General features: G+C 42.0%; 1 protein-coding gene across 1 annotated transcript in view; it reads left to right on the top strand.

Moving 5' to 3' along the window:
• Positions 1–336: 336 nt before the first annotated feature.
• LOC139455447 (histone-lysine N-methyltransferase SETMAR-like) overlaps positions 337–18,845 on the top strand; it is a 60,390-nt gene continuing 41,881 nt past the window's right edge. Inside the window, exon 1 of the mRNA XM_071237000.1 lies at positions 337–472. Within this exon, the coding sequence (XP_071093101.1) occupies positions 337–472 (136 nt within the window). The remainder of the gene's footprint in view (positions 473–18,845) is intronic.

Here is an 18,845-nt window from a genome sequence, read left to right as displayed (position 1 = left end):
TCTGACCATGCTCTGGATGAGGGTCATAACGGCAGCCCGGACAACTGTTGGAAGAATCTGACCTTCCTCTGGATGAGGGTCATGACGGCAGCCCGGACAACTGTTGGAAGAATCTGACCATGCTCTGGATGAGGGTCATGACAGCAGCCCGGACAACTGTTGGAAGAATCTGACCTTGGGTTTTGTGCGGTCGGGCGTTATCCTTTTGGAATTCAAACTTAAGACCAATTCTAGGATAATAGGATTCCAAGACTGACCTCAAAACCTCATCACAAAAGCGAACTCCTGTGAAATCGATCATTATGACGGGTGAAGATTGTTCTATAGCAGATTGGCATGGCGCTGGACCATAGAACGTCTCCAAAAACGATTCCCGCCATCTGTAAAGTCGAGAAGGAACCTCTTCTGGTCACTTACCATGATGCGATGCCAATGGCGCCACTGCTGCTACCCTGCCCACACCATTCTAAAGGTTTGTGCTCAGCACACATGTTGATGTTAACTATTATTTTAAATCTTGCACCTTTCGACCGATTTCATTCACGTAATCACTTGTGGGTGGCTTCCCAACCTATCATCCCTATTTTTTTTACTTGGTGCGCTACTGTCATGTCCTTGTCGCCACAATGACTACAATAACAAAGCAACAGACCCGTGAAGATCCGGGTTGAGAATAGGTCTTCGGAAACTCATGCTTACCGCAAGAGGCGACTACACTTGTGGTAAGAGGCGACTAACGGGATCGGGTGGTCAGGCTCGCTGACTTGGTTGATGTATGTCATCGATCCCAATTGCGTGGAGCTATGCTCATGATGTCAATCACTGGATTGTCTTGTCTAGCCTCGATTATTTACAGACCGTCGTCCAACATGCCTTGGAAACAGTGTTCGAAACAGGTGCCTTCCCGTAGGCCCGTTGCAGGTAGATCTCGTGTCCGGTCCGTATAGTTTAAAATTGTCTTTTATGGTCTGCAGTAAATTTGGGTCTTAATTTATTTGTCATAATAAGCTGCAGTTTTTTTTAAGTGAGGGCCTGAATAGATTGTCAGGGCCCGCAACTTCTAGAGCCTGTGGGTCCTGATGGTATCCTTGTATCTTTTGGTAATTTCAAACACTGTTTGGAAATAATGTCCATTTTCGGTGTGTTTCACGCCTCTTTTATGTAAAATAGCTTTATAGATAAATGATACATATACAGAAATGATGCGGAATCAGATGATGTCAGGCAGTTATTCAAGCTGACGTCATGACCCTCATCCAGAGCATGGTCAGATTCTTCTAACAGTTTTCAGAACTGAATACGTCTCTATATACATACTGTTCTGAATTTAATGTTTTACTCGGCTGTGAAAAATATTCACATTTAAGCAGTAAATATCTCCATTTCGCCAATTCCAAACTTAAAAGAGAACTATTATTCAATCTTATGAATTCGCATAATATCATTACATGTGTGGCATTTAAAAACATAACTAAACCGAAACATTTATATTTCATAAGAGAATGTGTGGGATTTAAAAACAACCAAACCGAGACATTTATTTTTCATAAGAGAATATGTGGCATTTAAAAACACAACCAAACCGAGACATTTATATTTCATAAGAGAATATGCGGCATTTAAAAACACAACCAAACCGAGACATTTATATTTCATAAGAGAATATGCGGCATTTAAAAACACAACCAAACCGAGACATTTATATTTCATAAGAGAATATGTGGCATTTAAAAACACAACCAAACCGAGACATATATATTTCATAAGAGAATATGTGGCATTTAAAAACACAACCAAACCGAGACATTTATATTTCATAAGAGAATATGTGGCATTAATAACAAAACAAAACCGAGACATTTATATTTCATAAGAAATTATGTGGCATTTAAAAACCCAACCTAACCGAGACATATATATTTCATAAGAGAATATGTGGCATTTAAAAACATAACCAAACCGAGACATTTATTTTTCATAAGAGAATATACCCGTGAAGATCCTGGTTAGAATCGGTCTTCAGCAACCCATGCTTGCCGTAAAAGGCGACTATGCTTGTCGCAAGAGAAGACTAACGGGATCGGTTGGTCAGCCTCGCTGACTTGCTTGAAACATGTCACCGTATCCCAATTTCGTAGATCGATGCTCATAGTGTCATTCACTGGATTGTCTGGTCCAGACGCAATTATTTACAGACCGCCGTCATATAGCTGAACTATTACTGAGTGCGGCGTTAAAGAAAATACCCAAACTAAAAAAAACCAAATCTATGCATTCTCTTTACGACTAACTGGATCGGGTGGTTGGGTTCGTTGGCTTGGCTGATCAATGTCACCATATCTCAGTTGCGTAGATCGATGCTCATGGTGTCAATCACTGGATTGTTTGGTCCAGACAAACAAAACAAATTTAATTGGCCGCGAGGACCAACGTTAGAATAGGTTGAAGATAGGCCCTATATATTTCCTCTAAGAATTGAAACGGTAGTCATCGAACCCCGATGACGTGGGTCGTTGCCCATGGCAACCACTGATTAGCCTGGGCCAGACTCAATTATTAGCAGACCACTGTTTCGCAGGTGTAACAACGCTAATTGCTGCGTAACAAAACACTTAAACAAATAACAGATGCGTTGTCAAATCTTGTCCATTTATGGTCATGCATCTATATTTTACGACACTTCGAAAAGGTCAAACGAACTCTTTCATGCCCATGTAAGGTTATAGTAACAGTGAAGTTATTTTACTGTCGCTTCGGCAATCCAATACGCTCTGATAGTGTAAATTTTCAGTTCATGATGTTTTGTTCTATTTGTTGTTTAACGCTGCACTCGGGAATAGTCCAGCTATATGACGGCGGTCTGTAAATAATCGAGTCTGGACCAGACAATCCATTTCTTGATACCATGACCATCGATCAACGCAACCGGGATACCATGCTTCAACCAAGTCAGCGAGCCCGACCACCTGTCAAAGTCGCCTCTTACGACAAGCACAGTCGTCTTTTACAGTAAGCATGGGATGCTGAAGACCTATTCTACCCCTGATCTTCACTGGTCGCATTAAAATGTTATTGATTGTTGCCGTAAACTCTGTCATATGTCAATGCATATGAATTATCTGATTTCAGAAGAAATGATGTTATGAAGTAACACTAATTGATAAAGCCAGGAAAATGACGTAAAAGCTGGTCATGTTAGAACGTGTTGTTCTTATTTTACGGTCCTTGTGTTGTAGTTGGGTCGGTTGTAACTGTATTTGTGTTTACCGTTGTAACAATCATTCTGTGGAAGGGAAGTCCGATGTTATGCGGGTGGTGGACGTTTAATACTTTAGTAAAGCCCACGTGAACAGGTGCTGACCGCCAATATTCCTTATCGTTATGAACCAGGGATTTGAACAAACGCTTCAACCCGGCACCTGAAAAACACAAATATGTCAGGCAATAGGGCTACCTACTTTCCCTTGTCATAGATGTAGTTGTAGTAACAGTTGAAGTAATTGTTGTAGCTATATTAGTAGTAGTAGTGGTGGTGGTGGTAGTAGTAGTAGTAGTGGTGGTGGTGGTGGTGGTAGTAGTAGTAGTAGTAGCAGCAGTAGTAGTCGCAGTAGTAGTAGTCGTAGTTTCAGCAGTGCTCAGTAGTAGTAGAAGTAGTAGTAGTCGTCGTAGTATTAGCAGAACCATTAATATTATTATTAGTAGTAGAAATAGTAGTCGTCGTCGTAGTATTAGTATTAGTATTAGTAGCAGCAGTAGTTTTAGCAGAAGCAGTAGTAGTCGTCATAGTATTAGTAGTATTAGTAATAATATTATTATTATTATTATTATTATTATTAGTAGTAGTAGTAGTAGTAGTAGTGGCAGCAGTAATTGTAGCAACCATAATAGTAACATTAACTATCGTACTAGTATTAGTATTACTATTAGTATTATTACAGTACGAAAGTATTTACCACCACTCAAATTATTTGATTCATGGCAGTGACAACATTTAATTTCTTGAAATGCACGTTGTCAGGTTCTCCAGGTTTACTCATTAGTAATTATTACCCTGCATCATATTGTGTCCACTGGCGGAACTGGTGTCAACCACAGCCGAGTGCATGAATCTACACATGTGACACCTGTTAGCTCATCGCACGTATTTCACGTGCACAGGTGTTCGCGAACAGCGGTAGCTATTACGTCATGAAATAACGTTACTCTAAGTGCTTTCATGGAGCCCATTTGGTTCGGCAAGGGAAATATAATACTAAAATCACCAACAGAACCAATGTAGTGTTGTCTGCGGGTGCTCAATAGGTTGGAAATATGTTTAACATTGGATAAGCTTACACTGAGATCAAAGGTAAGTCTTCTGCATTTTTGCATTATTGCACTACTCGAACTTACATTTCGTTTTTTGAGTACCATTTATTGATATTTGCGCTCACCCAGGAACAAGTGCAGACAATGGATATAACCTCACACAAAGTCTACTTGTCATGTGAAGTATTGCACATTTATATTCCAGAACTAGTCAGTGTAATAAGTACACAGATAAATCTCTGCATGAGAGGGATTAGCGACAAAAACTGGACCAAGTCTACTAAACTACGTCATTGTGGGGATTACGGGTCAGAATAGGTACCTAGCACCCAAGGCTTGTCGTAAGAGTCCGCATATATTGGAATTGAGTGGTCAGACGCGTTCGTAACATCTCGTCCATTTCGTGTCCATTCCACTTCCACGGTCCTGAGTCCAGTATGTCCACATGTTTGCTTGTTGTTTAACGCCGCACTCAGCAATATCCCAGGTATATGACAGCGGTCTGTAAATAATCGAGTCTGGGCCAGACAATCCAGTGATTGATGTCATGAGCGTCGATCCACGTAATTGGGATAAGATGACAGGCATCAACCAAGTCAGCGAGCCTCACAACCCAATCCTTTTACGGCTAGCATAGGTTGCTGAAGACTTATTCTTACCCGGATCTTCAGGGGTACCCTCAGAGAGAGAGAGAGAGAGAGAGAGAGAGAGAGAGAGAGAGAGAGAGAGAGAGAGAGAGAGAGAGAGAGAGAGAGAGAGAGAGAGAGAGAGAGAGAGAGAGAGAGAGAGAGAGAGAGAGAGAGAGCTGCCGTTATATAACTGGAGTTTTGCAAACTGCGGCGCTAAACAACATTCACTAGCCCATTTATACTCAGGACCGTGCGAATTAGTTCTCACGCTGTCAATGGTTTACAGATGAAGTCCGCCGCTGTATAGATGAGCTATCAAACTAAATCACTGTACAATGTCTCAAAGCGAAAGAGAACTATCTACAAGCTTCAAACGGAATTCTGTCTTGAGATTCTTATACACAGCATAGCATCTGCCGAGATCCTGTAAGTGGAATACTGAATTTCATCTTTTCTGGAACGCTGTGTATCATCCTGGGGGGGATTAAAAAAGTGATAGCAATTCCCTAATGATTGCACGATCCCCCATCTGCCCGCTCCCTCTTGGAAAGCTCATTAACTTGGAATACAGATATAGGGGTCTTTTGAATAAAAAAAGGTTAAGTGTCTTGGACCAAATTATCGTCGATTGGAAGGTAAAGTTTAATTTCAAACTTGGCACATTTCCGGCTAATGTTTAAACATTTTAACATTCTCAAGTCGTTGCTTCTGGGTCCGTTTACAGAAGGGACGTATTTTGTGTTAAAAGTTTAAATAAACACTTCTTTGTTTACTGTGTCTCTCATCGTAGAATGACGGGAAGCGTCCACTCGTGAAGCAGAGCGCTAACTCGTGGCCGCTCGTGGCTGGCTGGCGTGGATTGACTGGGTCTTAGACATTCCTGTAGTAAATGAATGAAAGAACATACGTGGAAACTACCTGCTTATATGCTAGAAGTTGTAGCAAAACTTTGCTGGCATTAGGACCGTTCAAATGCTATATATATGATCTATTGATAAACTTTTACAAACGGAAGTGTTTTCTTATACTTTGGTTACATACAGTTTCTCTGCATTCTAAGAATTAAACTCAGAAGTGAATAGATAATTTTACTATTGAGCATGATTCAGTATACTTCATAGAATGTTGATGCAAGTGTTTGCGGGGGATTTCTCTAAAAGCTATAGAGGGAGTATTATGTCACTATATAGTAACTTCATCCCTTACTTTTCATTTTATGTAACTTCGGTTTCGTAGAAACTAAATCGTTTTTTTATGGACTTAATAATTGGAACAAAATATAAATTGATTAGTGCCCAGTGTTACTGTCAATTTTCCAGTCGAAGCGTGTTGAACTAGGCCGACCTTTATGACTATTTTAGATGATGCAGAAAGAACGTCGGCCAGGTGAAAACCGCCCCCACCGCCCCACTCGGTCATTTGGCCAGGAAAAAACCCAATAACTATTCTATCTTGTTTTACAAAGGAGTGTAATGTGTAACACTTCAAATAGTGATTGTTCGACCCAAAATAGTTTCAGTGGGGTAACAGATCACCAAGAGGACTAGGGCGTCGCATCACATCGAGCAGAGTTACATCCCTTACTTGTTACAGGATCCGCCGATCTATATTCATCATTGACATCTTCCCGTCACCTACAAGAAGGCTTGTCTACAGTTGCTCGCCAAAAAAACCAATATTAATGGGTTCGAATCCCAATTCTGATTATGATCCTTGGTCTGAGAGTACTTTAACCGGAGTTCCACCGAAGCAGTAAATGTCAACTGTACACTTCCCATCCTTACATGATTGAAACATTGCCGATGTAATTTTTGTAACTTACTCACGCACTACTGTAAATCTTCTGTCAACACAAATCTGATATTTGTTTTTTGTTGTTGTTCAAGGCCGCATTCAACAATTTTCCAGCTACATGACGGCGGTCTGTAAATAATCGAGTTTGGACAAGGCAATCAAGTGATTCATGAGCATCAATTTACGCATCTGGGATACGATGATATGCATCAAGCAAGTCAGCGAGCCTGACCACCCGATCCCATTAGTCATCTCTTAAAAGCATAGGTTGCTGAAGACCAAATCTAACCCACGTCTTCACGTGTAACGAATCGGATATAACAAACATTACGTTGAAAGCGGCGTGGAACCCCGCTCACTCACTCGCTCTGTCTCAAGACCCGCCTCCGCGGTCCAGTGGTGGAGCGTCCACCCGGAGAGCGGAAAGTCGGGGGTTCGAACCCCCGCCGCGTCATACCAAAAAACGTTAAATGGCACTTGTTGTTACCCTGTCTGGCGCTCGGCATTAAGGAGCTAAAGCAAGGACTGGTCGGCTGGGAGTCAGTATACTGTGTCTGAGTGGGGTATTCATGTTAAACTGCGGCATGGTATCGCAGTGGACTAGCACTATAAAATCGGCATTGATCTGGATTAGAACAAAGAGACACACACACACACACGTGCATGCACGTCGCTATATAAGTGCAATAATCTTGGACGCGACGTTAAACCTCATTTCACTTCACCACTCCGTCTCAAACATCATACAACATGTAACTAATGACAACATCGCCTTCACGTAACTACATACAGTTTATGTAAGTGAGGAAATTTAAAATATTAGAAATCGGATGACGGACTTCATTTGGCCGCCGCCCATATATAAAGGCAAACAGGCGCATGGATTTTCAAACAGTAGAAACCAACTGAATGAATACAGCCCGAACAGAAAAAGCCAAGGGATTAAGGCAGGTGATTTTGAGTCGTCCATAAACTGAAACACTTGCATATAGAGATCGCAGTTTATTTTCTCAAATGCCTGAGAAGCTTCGAACAGAAGGCGCACAATTTACTCTACAGTGACAGTTTTGTGCAGCTCTGCTCGTGCCTTTACATTCACGTTAAGTGGCATGTTGAAGATTTATTTACGTCTAATTCCATTTAGATGCGTCAATTTCGAGCAGTTAGCAAACTGTCGTCATGGACGCCCTGAATACACAGCTTTGCGTATAACTTGCCTTTGGTCGTGGACGAGCATCTACCTTAGAGACTCCAAGTTGCTAGCCGTACAATAACAGTGTAAATTGTTATTCCAGACAGTTTCAAACTCCCTGTATAACATAAAGGTTCTTTGTAAAGGACACATTTAATGATGAACACCAATCGGTCATCAATATTAAATCTATTACTTTTACACGAGTCGGAGTAATGTCACGGGTAATGCCCTGGTATCGAATGGTCTGCGTACAAAAGAATAGTTTTATGTTTCTCGCATAAAAGCCTCGCATTCAATAACAAATATAGGCTGTTACAGCCATACTCATTGGTGCCATATGGGTGACAAGGGGTGATTTGAAATGAAACGCGACACGTCCGTGTATTGACGGGTGGCATAGAAGGTCGTAAGTTGGGCATTTGAGTTATAGCAATAGCACACTTCTGTGTCCACAGGGTCCCTTAAAGTAGAGGCACATAATCTACAAGTGTGGACCATCGCCATCAGGTGGCGCTGAATGTAGGGAAACAAGTGTGGACCATCGCCATCAGGTGGCGCTGAATGTAGGGAGACAAGTGAAAACCATCGCCATCAGGTGGCGCTGAATGTAGGGAAACAAGTGTGGACCATCGCCATCTGGGCCCACTTGCACAAAGCGATCTTAGCGCTAAGAGTTACGATCATCTTAGCGCTAAGATCACTTTTTGCAAGTGGGCCCAGGTGGCGCAGAATGTAGGGAGCCAAGTGAAAACCATCGCCATCAGGTGGTGCTGAATGTAGGGAGTCAAGTGTGGACCATCGCCATCAGGTGACGCAGAATGTAGGGAGCCAAGTGTGGACCATCGCCATCAGGTGACGCAGAATGTAGGGAGTCAAGTGTGGACCATCGCCATCAGGTGGCGCAGAATGTAGGGAGCCAAGTGTGGACCATCGCCAGCAGGTGGCGCTGAATGTAGGGAGCCAAGTGAAGACCATCGCCAGCAGGTGACGCAGAATGTAAGGAGCCAAGTGAAAACCATCGCCATCAGGTGGCGCTGAATGTAGGGAGCCAAGTGAAGACCATCGCCAGCAGGTGGCGCTGAATGTAGGGAGACAAGTGAAGACCATCGCCAGCAGGTGGCGCTGTATGTAGGGAGCCAAGTGAAGACCATCTAAGTGAAAACCATCGCCAGCAGGTGGCGCTGTATGTAGGGAGCCAAGTGAAGACCATCTAAGTGAAAACCAATCGCCATCAGGTGGCGCTGAAGGTAGGGAGCCAAGTGAAGACTATCACCATGAGTTGGCGCTGAATGTAGGTTTCCCAAAAGACTTCCAAATGCGGAACAGATAATGATGAATTAAGGGGCCCTGTGTAGACACGCGCTTAGATGATTCAGGGAAGACAAAAATCCCCTGAACATGGACTCCAGAAATAAGGGGCCCTGAATGGGACCGCCTGGAATATTGCTGAGTGCGGTTTTAAACAACAAACAAACAACCAACTATTGGCCAAGACCAGCGAGAACAGGGGCGGGTCAGAAGGCAGCAGACGAGGGCGCGAGAGCAGACGATCTTTCCACACCTGCGGGTCAACTGTCTCTCATGGCACAATCTATTTCTGTCGCTGTTGTATTTATTCAACTGGCTTCCACTCATGTGCGTCTTTTCAAAACATGATTTAATTACGGACAGGGCATGTTGAGAAGTGGTATTGATGGTCTTGGCAAACGGAGGTTTAAGTAATCTGTATTGACATTGCGGAGTGGCTTGATTTCAGTACGTCAAGTCATTGTCCAGTGCACTAGCTGACAAACAGCACCCCTCCGTCAGTTGACACACATGTATGAATGTTGTTGGTCCACTGGACATAAGTACGTTATGGGTGTGACGGCGCAACATTTGGAAGAATACAACACGGAGAAGACGCTACACGGGACGTCACGAATCATTAGACGATGTTTGCACAGAAGAACCATAGCTCTCCATTCAAGCAACAGTAACGTTGATGCATATATAGGGCGATGGGCAGTGGTACACTGTTTGAGGTATTTTGTCGATAGGCTCGGTACTCGTATTATTACCAATTGTGATGCATTGGAAATGTAAACATACTTTATAGGGACTCGTGTTTACTTCAGTCATTTGACTATTGAATATTGATATTGATACATTTCTACCAGAGAAACTACAGCTTCAGTTTTACTTGGTGAAAGCAGGAAAACACATAAATATACCTGTAGGGTAGAACTCCCAGTAGTATACACCCACTATAACAACAAATAATTAAGAAATTAATTGAATTACAGGTTTTATAGAGATCACTCAACAGATGTAATTATGAACCATGGTTTGGAAGCAAATATCATTCTGGTTAAAATACGGGTTTATAAATATAAATGAAAGATGATAATATTTTTTGAAACGGTAAACACAAATAAACGATTTTAATCCATTGTAAATAATGTTCAAATGTTAAAGCATTCATTAAAGGAATCTCTCATATCCAACAGCAAGAAGAACATGCAAGTTTGTTAAGTCATCAATGATGATTGAGAATTATCTTACTCGCTGTAAAAAAACAAAGCTCATAGTTCACATTTCTCATAACTTCGTCCACGTAATCATAAACTAAAAATGGAAACTGGTAGATATACCAAAAAATACCACGTTTTAAGTATTAGAAGATGAACAACACTATGCAATGTCTTGTATCAAATACAGTCATGAAAGAGATATTTTCTCCAATTATCCTCAATCATGATAAAGAATTTTGTACACTTTATAAAAAGAAATAATTGTTAATATTTTTAACCAACGTTTATCCAGAAATAATTACAAAGATCTGTTATTATATTGAGATTTACAATTGTGAATACGTTTCTTGTATCTACATTACTCCAGTTCTGCTCAATTGGCACATTGTTGAATATCATAATATTACACTACATTTGTTTTATAATGACACTGTTAGAATGCACCTCTTTTGTATGTTGAATGTACCTGTGTGTTTTGACCCATGAAGATCAGGGGTAGAATAGGTCTTCAGCAACCCATGCTTGCCGTAAAGGGCGACTATGCTGGTCGTAAGTGGCGACTATTGGTATCGGGTGGTCAGGCTCGCTGACTTGGTTGATGCATGTCATCGAATCTCAATTGCCTGGATCGATGCTCATGATCTCAATCACTGTATTGTCTGGTCCAGATTCGATTATTTACAGACCGCCGTCATATAGCTGGACTATTGCCGAGTGCGGCGTTAAACAACAGACAAACCTGTTGTAACTGTAGTTTGTAGACTATTGCCACTGTTTTTTCATGTACTGTTTACGCAAAATATAACTTATCTGTCTTTAACGTTCTTCGTTGACTTAGCGACCTGAACACTACGACTGTCGAAGTCTATGTTTTGGGATAAGGGCAGACAAAAAACTAGCTGGCATCCACCCAACCATGCATGGTAATCAAATATCTTAGCTTTCCTCTAGCGTTTAAAGGACGGTTTGATAGCATTTTGTGGTTAAATCGTTTGTTTGTCACGCCGAAGACGCACATGAGTTTAATGTGTTCTCATCGTGATGTGGCAATTGTGCTAAAATCTGCAAAAATTGATATTCACTCACAATTGATCTATTTTACCCAAAACTGGAGGAAAGTTATTTTTTCTGCTCGTGGAATAATGAACATGTGAAAATCAACAAATTGCTATTATTCTTTAATTGCTTTCATTCGTTGCAAGTTTACACACGCATGTGAATGCAAAACAACAGCATACAAAGGAAATTTAATTAATCAACACTTACGACTAAACCCATGTCTCAATATGTCACAATGAAATGAGATAAGAACCCCCCGGAAGAAATAGATTACGTAATGTGAATGTAACAAATTAAAGTCAGTTAGAAGTGGTGACAGTTGAATCACTTTATTTCTAAGTCTAATCTCTACTTTAAAAAATATCAATAATTGAAAATCCACTTGACTGGCGCAAACACCATGTCCGAAACAATGTTTCCCCCAGGCAGTGCGACACGCTGTCATGTGCAAGCATTACATATACCCCAAACAGCGCCACCTAGCGATCTCCAGGGAGACAACTCTATGCAAGTATTGAACACGTCAAAATAATCCTTATCATTATCAGCCGCTGACAACTAGAAACACAACAGCTGGATGAAATGTTTTAGTTTGGAAGGGTGGTGTACATTTGATCAATTTATTAATTCAGATTTACTTTGAAGATTGACAAACATGTCAACTTTAACGATCTGCCCAATCTGGTGATCGAATGAAGGTCTTGAGAGTGGAATCCATGGCAGTGGGTGCGTGTGTACTTTCAGTGTGAACAGGTAAATGTTTATTCAGATATCAGGCAGTTTGGGAAGCTGATTGGTTAATGTGAAGACCAGGGTTCATTTCCTAAATCGAGTACAGCACGGCGACCACCGTTGCTTCCCGCTTCCGCGCTGCTGAATTGGGAGAGAGTAAGTGAAATGGGGTTTACCGTCCCGTTAAGATTATTGCACTTGTACAGGTTCTACTACACTAAATCAGAACTGGTTGTGACAGTGCGGTTTTCGTAGGGAGCCTTCAGTACAGATCAAGAGACATATGCAGGCTGTGATTGGATGATATTGTGTAAGATTTTTATGTCTTTTAAATGCACATCCATCCAGTAATTAAAACTGCCCATATTTTTCAATATTTGGTGCTGACCTTTTGAACAAGATGACTTGTGCTTTATGTAAGCACAGATATTTTCAAGCAGGTGATATTTGGTGCGGAACTGGGGTTGGTGTGTTCAGCTTCCTGTACTCGGAAAAGGAGCTGGGTAACCTAGCCAAAATTTGTGTTTTTATTGCAGCTTTAAGGCCAGACTGTGCACATATGTAAATGTAATGGCTGTTGAATGCCTAGTTATTTTTTAAAAAGCTATAACGTTACTATAGAAGTCTATGGGAAAACATTTGGTTGTGTGTAACCTGTAGCGACGTGTCTGCTGGAACTAGTCCGGACTTAGGTCGGTTTTATGGTGCTAGCCCACTGAGATACCATGCCGCAGTTTGACATGGGCAGACACAGACACAGACTCAGAGCCAACCTGTCATTGTGTTATCCCTTTAATGCCGAATACGAGGCAGTGTAACAAGTAGTACCATCGTTTAACGTCTTTTGGTATGACGCGACAATGGGATCGAACCACCGACCTTCCGCTCTCCGGGACGATATATCCACAGCAATAAACTACAGCATGAAATCTCAACAGGCCAACACCATGAAACCGGCATTCGTCGCTATATGAGAGAAATAATCTTGATGAAACCCATTTTCCCCCTCACCTTCACTTAAAGGGTCATGAATGTGGATTGGCTGGAGATGGCCCTAGGTTTTCTGTATGACATCTTTACAGAGGGGATGCCCCACCGTTTTCACCGTCGAGGCACATCGTCCAAACGAAAAGACATACATTCCTGACTTAATCATATCTAGGCATGTGTTATCGATGCGATAAACCCATCCGATAAACTTGGTATCATGATCCGATAAATATGCTGATTAGGTTTTCAAGCAGAACAACTTTCAAACTTAACCTACACCTATGCTTACTTACTTTCTCGATAAACTATTTACGTTTCCAAAATGCTTAGATTGATGTTTCCTTACGTGTCGCATGGCGACATGGTGACAAATATGTCTGCAAGTCGGTTGGCACTAGAAGTGTATCACAAATTGAGCGGTTCACAAATTGTGTTCATACGTTGTTTCTAAACGTAAAAATTACGTCTTAAACATTAACTTTTTTACGAATAACATATGATAAAGATATTATTAACCTCGTGTGTTTTCGTATCTTATAAATTTGGAAATAAATCTTGTATCATGCGAGCCTTTGGTTAATAATAACAATATTTTATTACAGTGTATATATCAATGTTTATATGTCCGTTATAATTAGTCATGTTTATGCTTTGAACCCTTTCCCCTTGTGGGTGTTTATGTACAATAAATGTTCTTCTTCTATGTTTGTTTAAAGCCGCAATCGAACGCCTCCGTGGTCTGGTGGTAGAGCGTCCGCCCGGAGAGCGGAAGGTCGGGGGTTCGATCCCCGGCCGCGTCATACCAAAAGACGTTAAAAGATGGTACTTGTTGTAACCTTGCCTGATGCTCGGCATTAAGGGGCTAAACTAGGACAGGTCAGCTCTGAGTCAGTATACTGTCTGACTGGGTTATTCATATTAAACTGCGGCATGGTATGTCAGTGAGCTAACACCCTAAATCGGAATCTGTTCGGACTAGTATACGCAGCAACACACACACACACACACACACACACACACACACACACACACACACACACACGTGCATGCAGGTCGCTATATAAGTGCAATAATCTTGGACGCAACGTTTCGCCTAACCCCATTTCACCTCAACTTTAACGCCGAATTCAGCAATATTCAAACCATATGACAGGGGTCTGTAAATAATCGAGTCTTGACCAGACAATCCAGTGATTGACATCCTGAGCATCAATCTGCGCAACTGGGATACGATGACATGCATCAAACAAGTCAGCAAACCTGACCACCGATCCCGTTAGTCGCCTCTTACGGCAAGCATGGGTTGCTGAAGACCTATTCTAACCCGGATGCGGTGTCATGTGTAACGAGAAATCCGATGATCATACCTCAAAACTTCACCTGTAGTGATTTCATTATTTTTTATCAGTATGGTGGCCCCGTTTTATGTCACAATCTGGTTGTTATAATTAATAATAACGTGTTATGTAGAGCTTACCACATCGTTGTTTGTTCGAAGACGTAAAAACGTTGGCAGGCTTATAAAGTAAAGCAAATTTGTTACGTTGGTGTACCCAAATTAAGCACACTGTTTTTTTCCAAATGATAGAATGACACTTTACGTGCACGTTTGTGTTAGTGCATGCCACTTGCAATCAACACTGGGTTTGGGAGTGTCAGGCAACTGTCAGGGAATGCATAAAGTCGTTCAAGGATTTCCGGAAAGTAATTGACAAGGCGTATTTATTTTGGAACAACAGTCGTAAGATTCGTTGTCTTCCTTGTGAGATTTTGACCTTTCTAGTGGATTTGCACGTCTTCGCTACGATAACCTAGTGTGCAATAGATTCAATTCCAAAACTCTCTTATCAAAGGATCACATTTGCAACAGAACCATACTACCTCTCTATCTGCTCTCCCACCCAATGTTCCATCGTCAGTCAGTTCGTAATTGACGGTTGAAATGATGTCTTCCGCTAGGTGGCGCTTACAAATTGGATCCTTTTAAACTTAACTTTAAACCGTCTGGGCCTTCACTAACGAGGCTGTAATGAACGAGGCAGCGGATAAGACAGAGCAATGTGATAAAGAGGTAGACTCATAAACACGGTGGAAATACTTGACTTGGCGGCTAGCACGTGCTTACATGTTTGTTTCCATTTCTTTCAGAATAGGAGGAGCATGGACTGACATAACAACGCTATGACCTGCACGAACACAACATCTGTGTTATCAGCCTTGAACCGTACACATTGTTTTTTTTTTATCTGCAAGGCAGACGACACCCCAGCAGACGACAATATGGCCGCGACACAACCAGCCCTTCGCTAGTCCTGGGTTTTTTGTGTGTACGGTGTGGAGATACAGGCTGTTACTACTTGGCAACGACGGAGGGAAATTTCGTTTATTTCGATTACAAACATTCGTCTGACACAAAGAATCAGAGCAAACACGGGAAAAACTTCTAGGTCGTACTATTTCCGGAACAGCTGCGCAGGAGGATCTCGCGCAGGGTGTTGATACGCGCGTATGCGCCCACACTGCTTGACACTGCTCGCGCGTGCAACCCGACATGAGGCACATTGTCAAAACATGGACGAACGGTTCTTTTATTGGAGTCGAAACGAATTTCATTTGGGAGGGACATGATCTGGCAACTCTGAGAACTCCACAGCTCCCCATATTCAGAGGCCGGACATATGTATAGTGCCTGCGGTACCTTACAGGTGAAATAATACCGAACACCTGTAGGGGGCGTCGGCCTGGTTACAGTAAGCGAAACCTACCCTACTCTGCCACTCCATCACGTAAAACATGTCAATACCATTCAGAAATAACTCGACCCATGTTATAAGTAGCCAACAGCAACGGATATACATTTAACTCCTTTGTACTTAGAACCTGGGTTAATCGGACCTCTCATATCCGAAAACCACTTTCGGGAAATTACCGTTAGAGGGAAAAGTATCGAAGCCATAAAAAATCTTCCAGCATTTTTGAAAGAAGACTGTGAGAGAAACTGAATTCCATGGGGTGGTGGTGTAGCCTAGTTGTTAAAGTATTCGCTCGTCACGCCGACCACCCGGGTTCGATTCTCACATGCATTTGTACAACATGTTATGGCCCATTTCTAGTGTCCCCCGCCGTGATAATGGTGGGTTGTTGCTAAAAACAACCCATGCTTGTCGTAAGAGGCGACTGGTCAGGCTCGGTGACTTGGTTGATGGATGTCATCGAATCCCGATTGCGTAGATCGATGCTCATGATGTCAGTCACAAGATTGTCTGGTCCAGACACGATTATTTACAGAAAGTCGTCATATAGTTTGAATATTGCTGAATGCACCGTTAAACCAAGCACTCACTCAGTTTTACATGAGATTTTTCTTCAAACGATGATTGCCAGCACCATACTCGTGCCCGTGGGTTTAACCGGAGTGGTAAACGTCTGAGACTTGCATCACTTCAGGCATTCCTCCCACATTAAGCTGACACGCCGTGATATAACTGGAAAGCGGCGTTAAACCCAACTCACTCACTCACTTTAAACGATGAGCGTGGTCAGTATGACGAGTATGAGCATCTTCACGTGTGGGGTGTTTCAGCTTCTGTAGATGTCGGAGGACAAGGCCTATAAATTCCCACGTCTATTTCATGTCCGCACACACGGTCGCGCCGAGGCTTAACGTACCATCAACCGCTGTTCAAGGTCCGATTACAGCGTTATAAATTACCAGTGGGCTTCATTAGACATATGTGCTATAGTAGTCAGAAGTATTTACTGGCCCTGATGAACACGAATTAGCCTTTACCTTATCTTTATTTTGCTTCGAAGAAACGAGTAAAGTGAGTTTCCTAATTTTGTACTCATTAAATATCTCGTGTGGTGAATCACACGTGATTGTAAACCAGCCCAGAAAGTCTCATTCGAAAGATAAAATCTGATTGACAATAAAATGGAACTATCAGTTGAGTTAATGGGACCCTCAGTACAAATTTAGGAAATTACTATAATTCTATTCCACTACATATGATGATTACATGTGAGTATATATAGAATGTGGGGAGGGGCACTGGGATTAACATCGCGTTCAAGACTATTGTACTCGTACAGCGGCGTACTTGCACGTGTGTGTGTAGCTGCTTGTACTTGTCAGGAGACCCGTGAAGATTCCGGGTTAGAATAAGTCTTCAGCAACCCATGCTTGCCGTAAAGGGTGACTTTGCTTGTCGTAAAAGGCGACGTAAAAGGGATCGGGTGGTCAGGCTCGCTGACTTGGTTGATGCATGTCATTGATCCCAATTGCGTGGATCGATGCTCATGATATTAATCACTGGATTGTCTGGACCAGATTCGATTATTTCCATACCGCCGTCATTTAGCTGGAGTATTGCTGAGTGCGGCGTTAAACAACCAACCAACCAACCAACCAACTTGTCAGGACCTTTTACAGTGGTAGCCCACTGAGATACCATGTTGCAGTGTAACATGCATGCCCCACTCTGACTCCGAGGCGAGACCTTGTTTTATCTCCTTAAGTGTGCCAGGCAGGGTATCAACACGTACCATTTTTAACGTCTTAAGGTATGACGTGGTCTGGAAGAGAAACACCGACCCTCCGCTCTCGGGGAAGACGCTCTACCCACAAGACCGCCGAGGCGGTTCTAAAACCTGCGGGCTGCGGCGGTAAATTACAAAAAAACATGTAGAAAGAGCCGACTGCATTGAGCATTGTCACCGACTGGTATTTTATCCAGGCCACCGTGCTAGAGCTGCGGTATTAAACAACAAAGGTATCCCGTAGGCAGCATGATGTAGATACTGTTAATTCATGACGATGAATGAAAAACCAACGAACCCAACGAACACGCGTCATAACTCGTGACGACGCATCCTGTTTACTCACTCACTCAATCTGTCCACAATGCATATCACTATTACTATTATTACCAATTACTATACTATTTCTAAATGTCTTATTTGTTTGTTTGCTATGGGACAACAAATCATAACACATATATTTACCGTGTCCTGTTCGAATATATCGACATTCAAGAAAAGAGAAATCCCAACATGGGTGTAAGCTAAATATAGATTTCATAATAAATATCAATAAAAATCCATCTTTACACAACAATAAACATGACGCAACGCAAAACTAACCCGTAACCAGTCAGTGTAAGAAGTGTTCCACATTATCCTACACCTTGCTTCGACCTTGGTAGGAACCACTGTATGGAGATTATGAATGACTACGTTTTAGCAGTGGATGAAAGCGACTGCCTCCACAACTACATATATGAAACGTAATTTATTACCTTCAAAGAGGGCGTTAGTCATAAATTGCCAAATCGGATCTTGTAACTGTAAATTAAAATAGAAAAGAGCTTTCTCGTTACATTCTACCAGTTATAATTGTTTTTCTTGCGCTCATTCAATCAGCTGAATGCTGGAGTTATACTGACACTCGGACATATTTCGGTGGCGGACATGGCGTTTGCCCAAACGTGAACGTTATTGTTGGAAGACCACCAACACGTTGTGGTGGAGATAGTTGTATCATTGCTTCCCTTCGCGCCATCAGACCCCTCCTTCACGAAACTGCTAGAAAAAAAAATTCTAAAAAAAAAGAGGAACTCCATCAAT

The sequence above is a fragment of the Haliotis cracherodii genome, unplaced genomic scaffold (assembly GCF_022045235.1).
Source record: "Haliotis cracherodii isolate W230 unplaced genomic scaffold, xgHalCrac1.p SCAF_1, whole genome shotgun sequence".
NCBI lineage: Eukaryota > Metazoa > Mollusca > Gastropoda > Lepetellida > Haliotidae > Haliotis > Haliotis cracherodii.
This window is presented reverse-complemented; position numbering and strand designations above follow the sequence as displayed.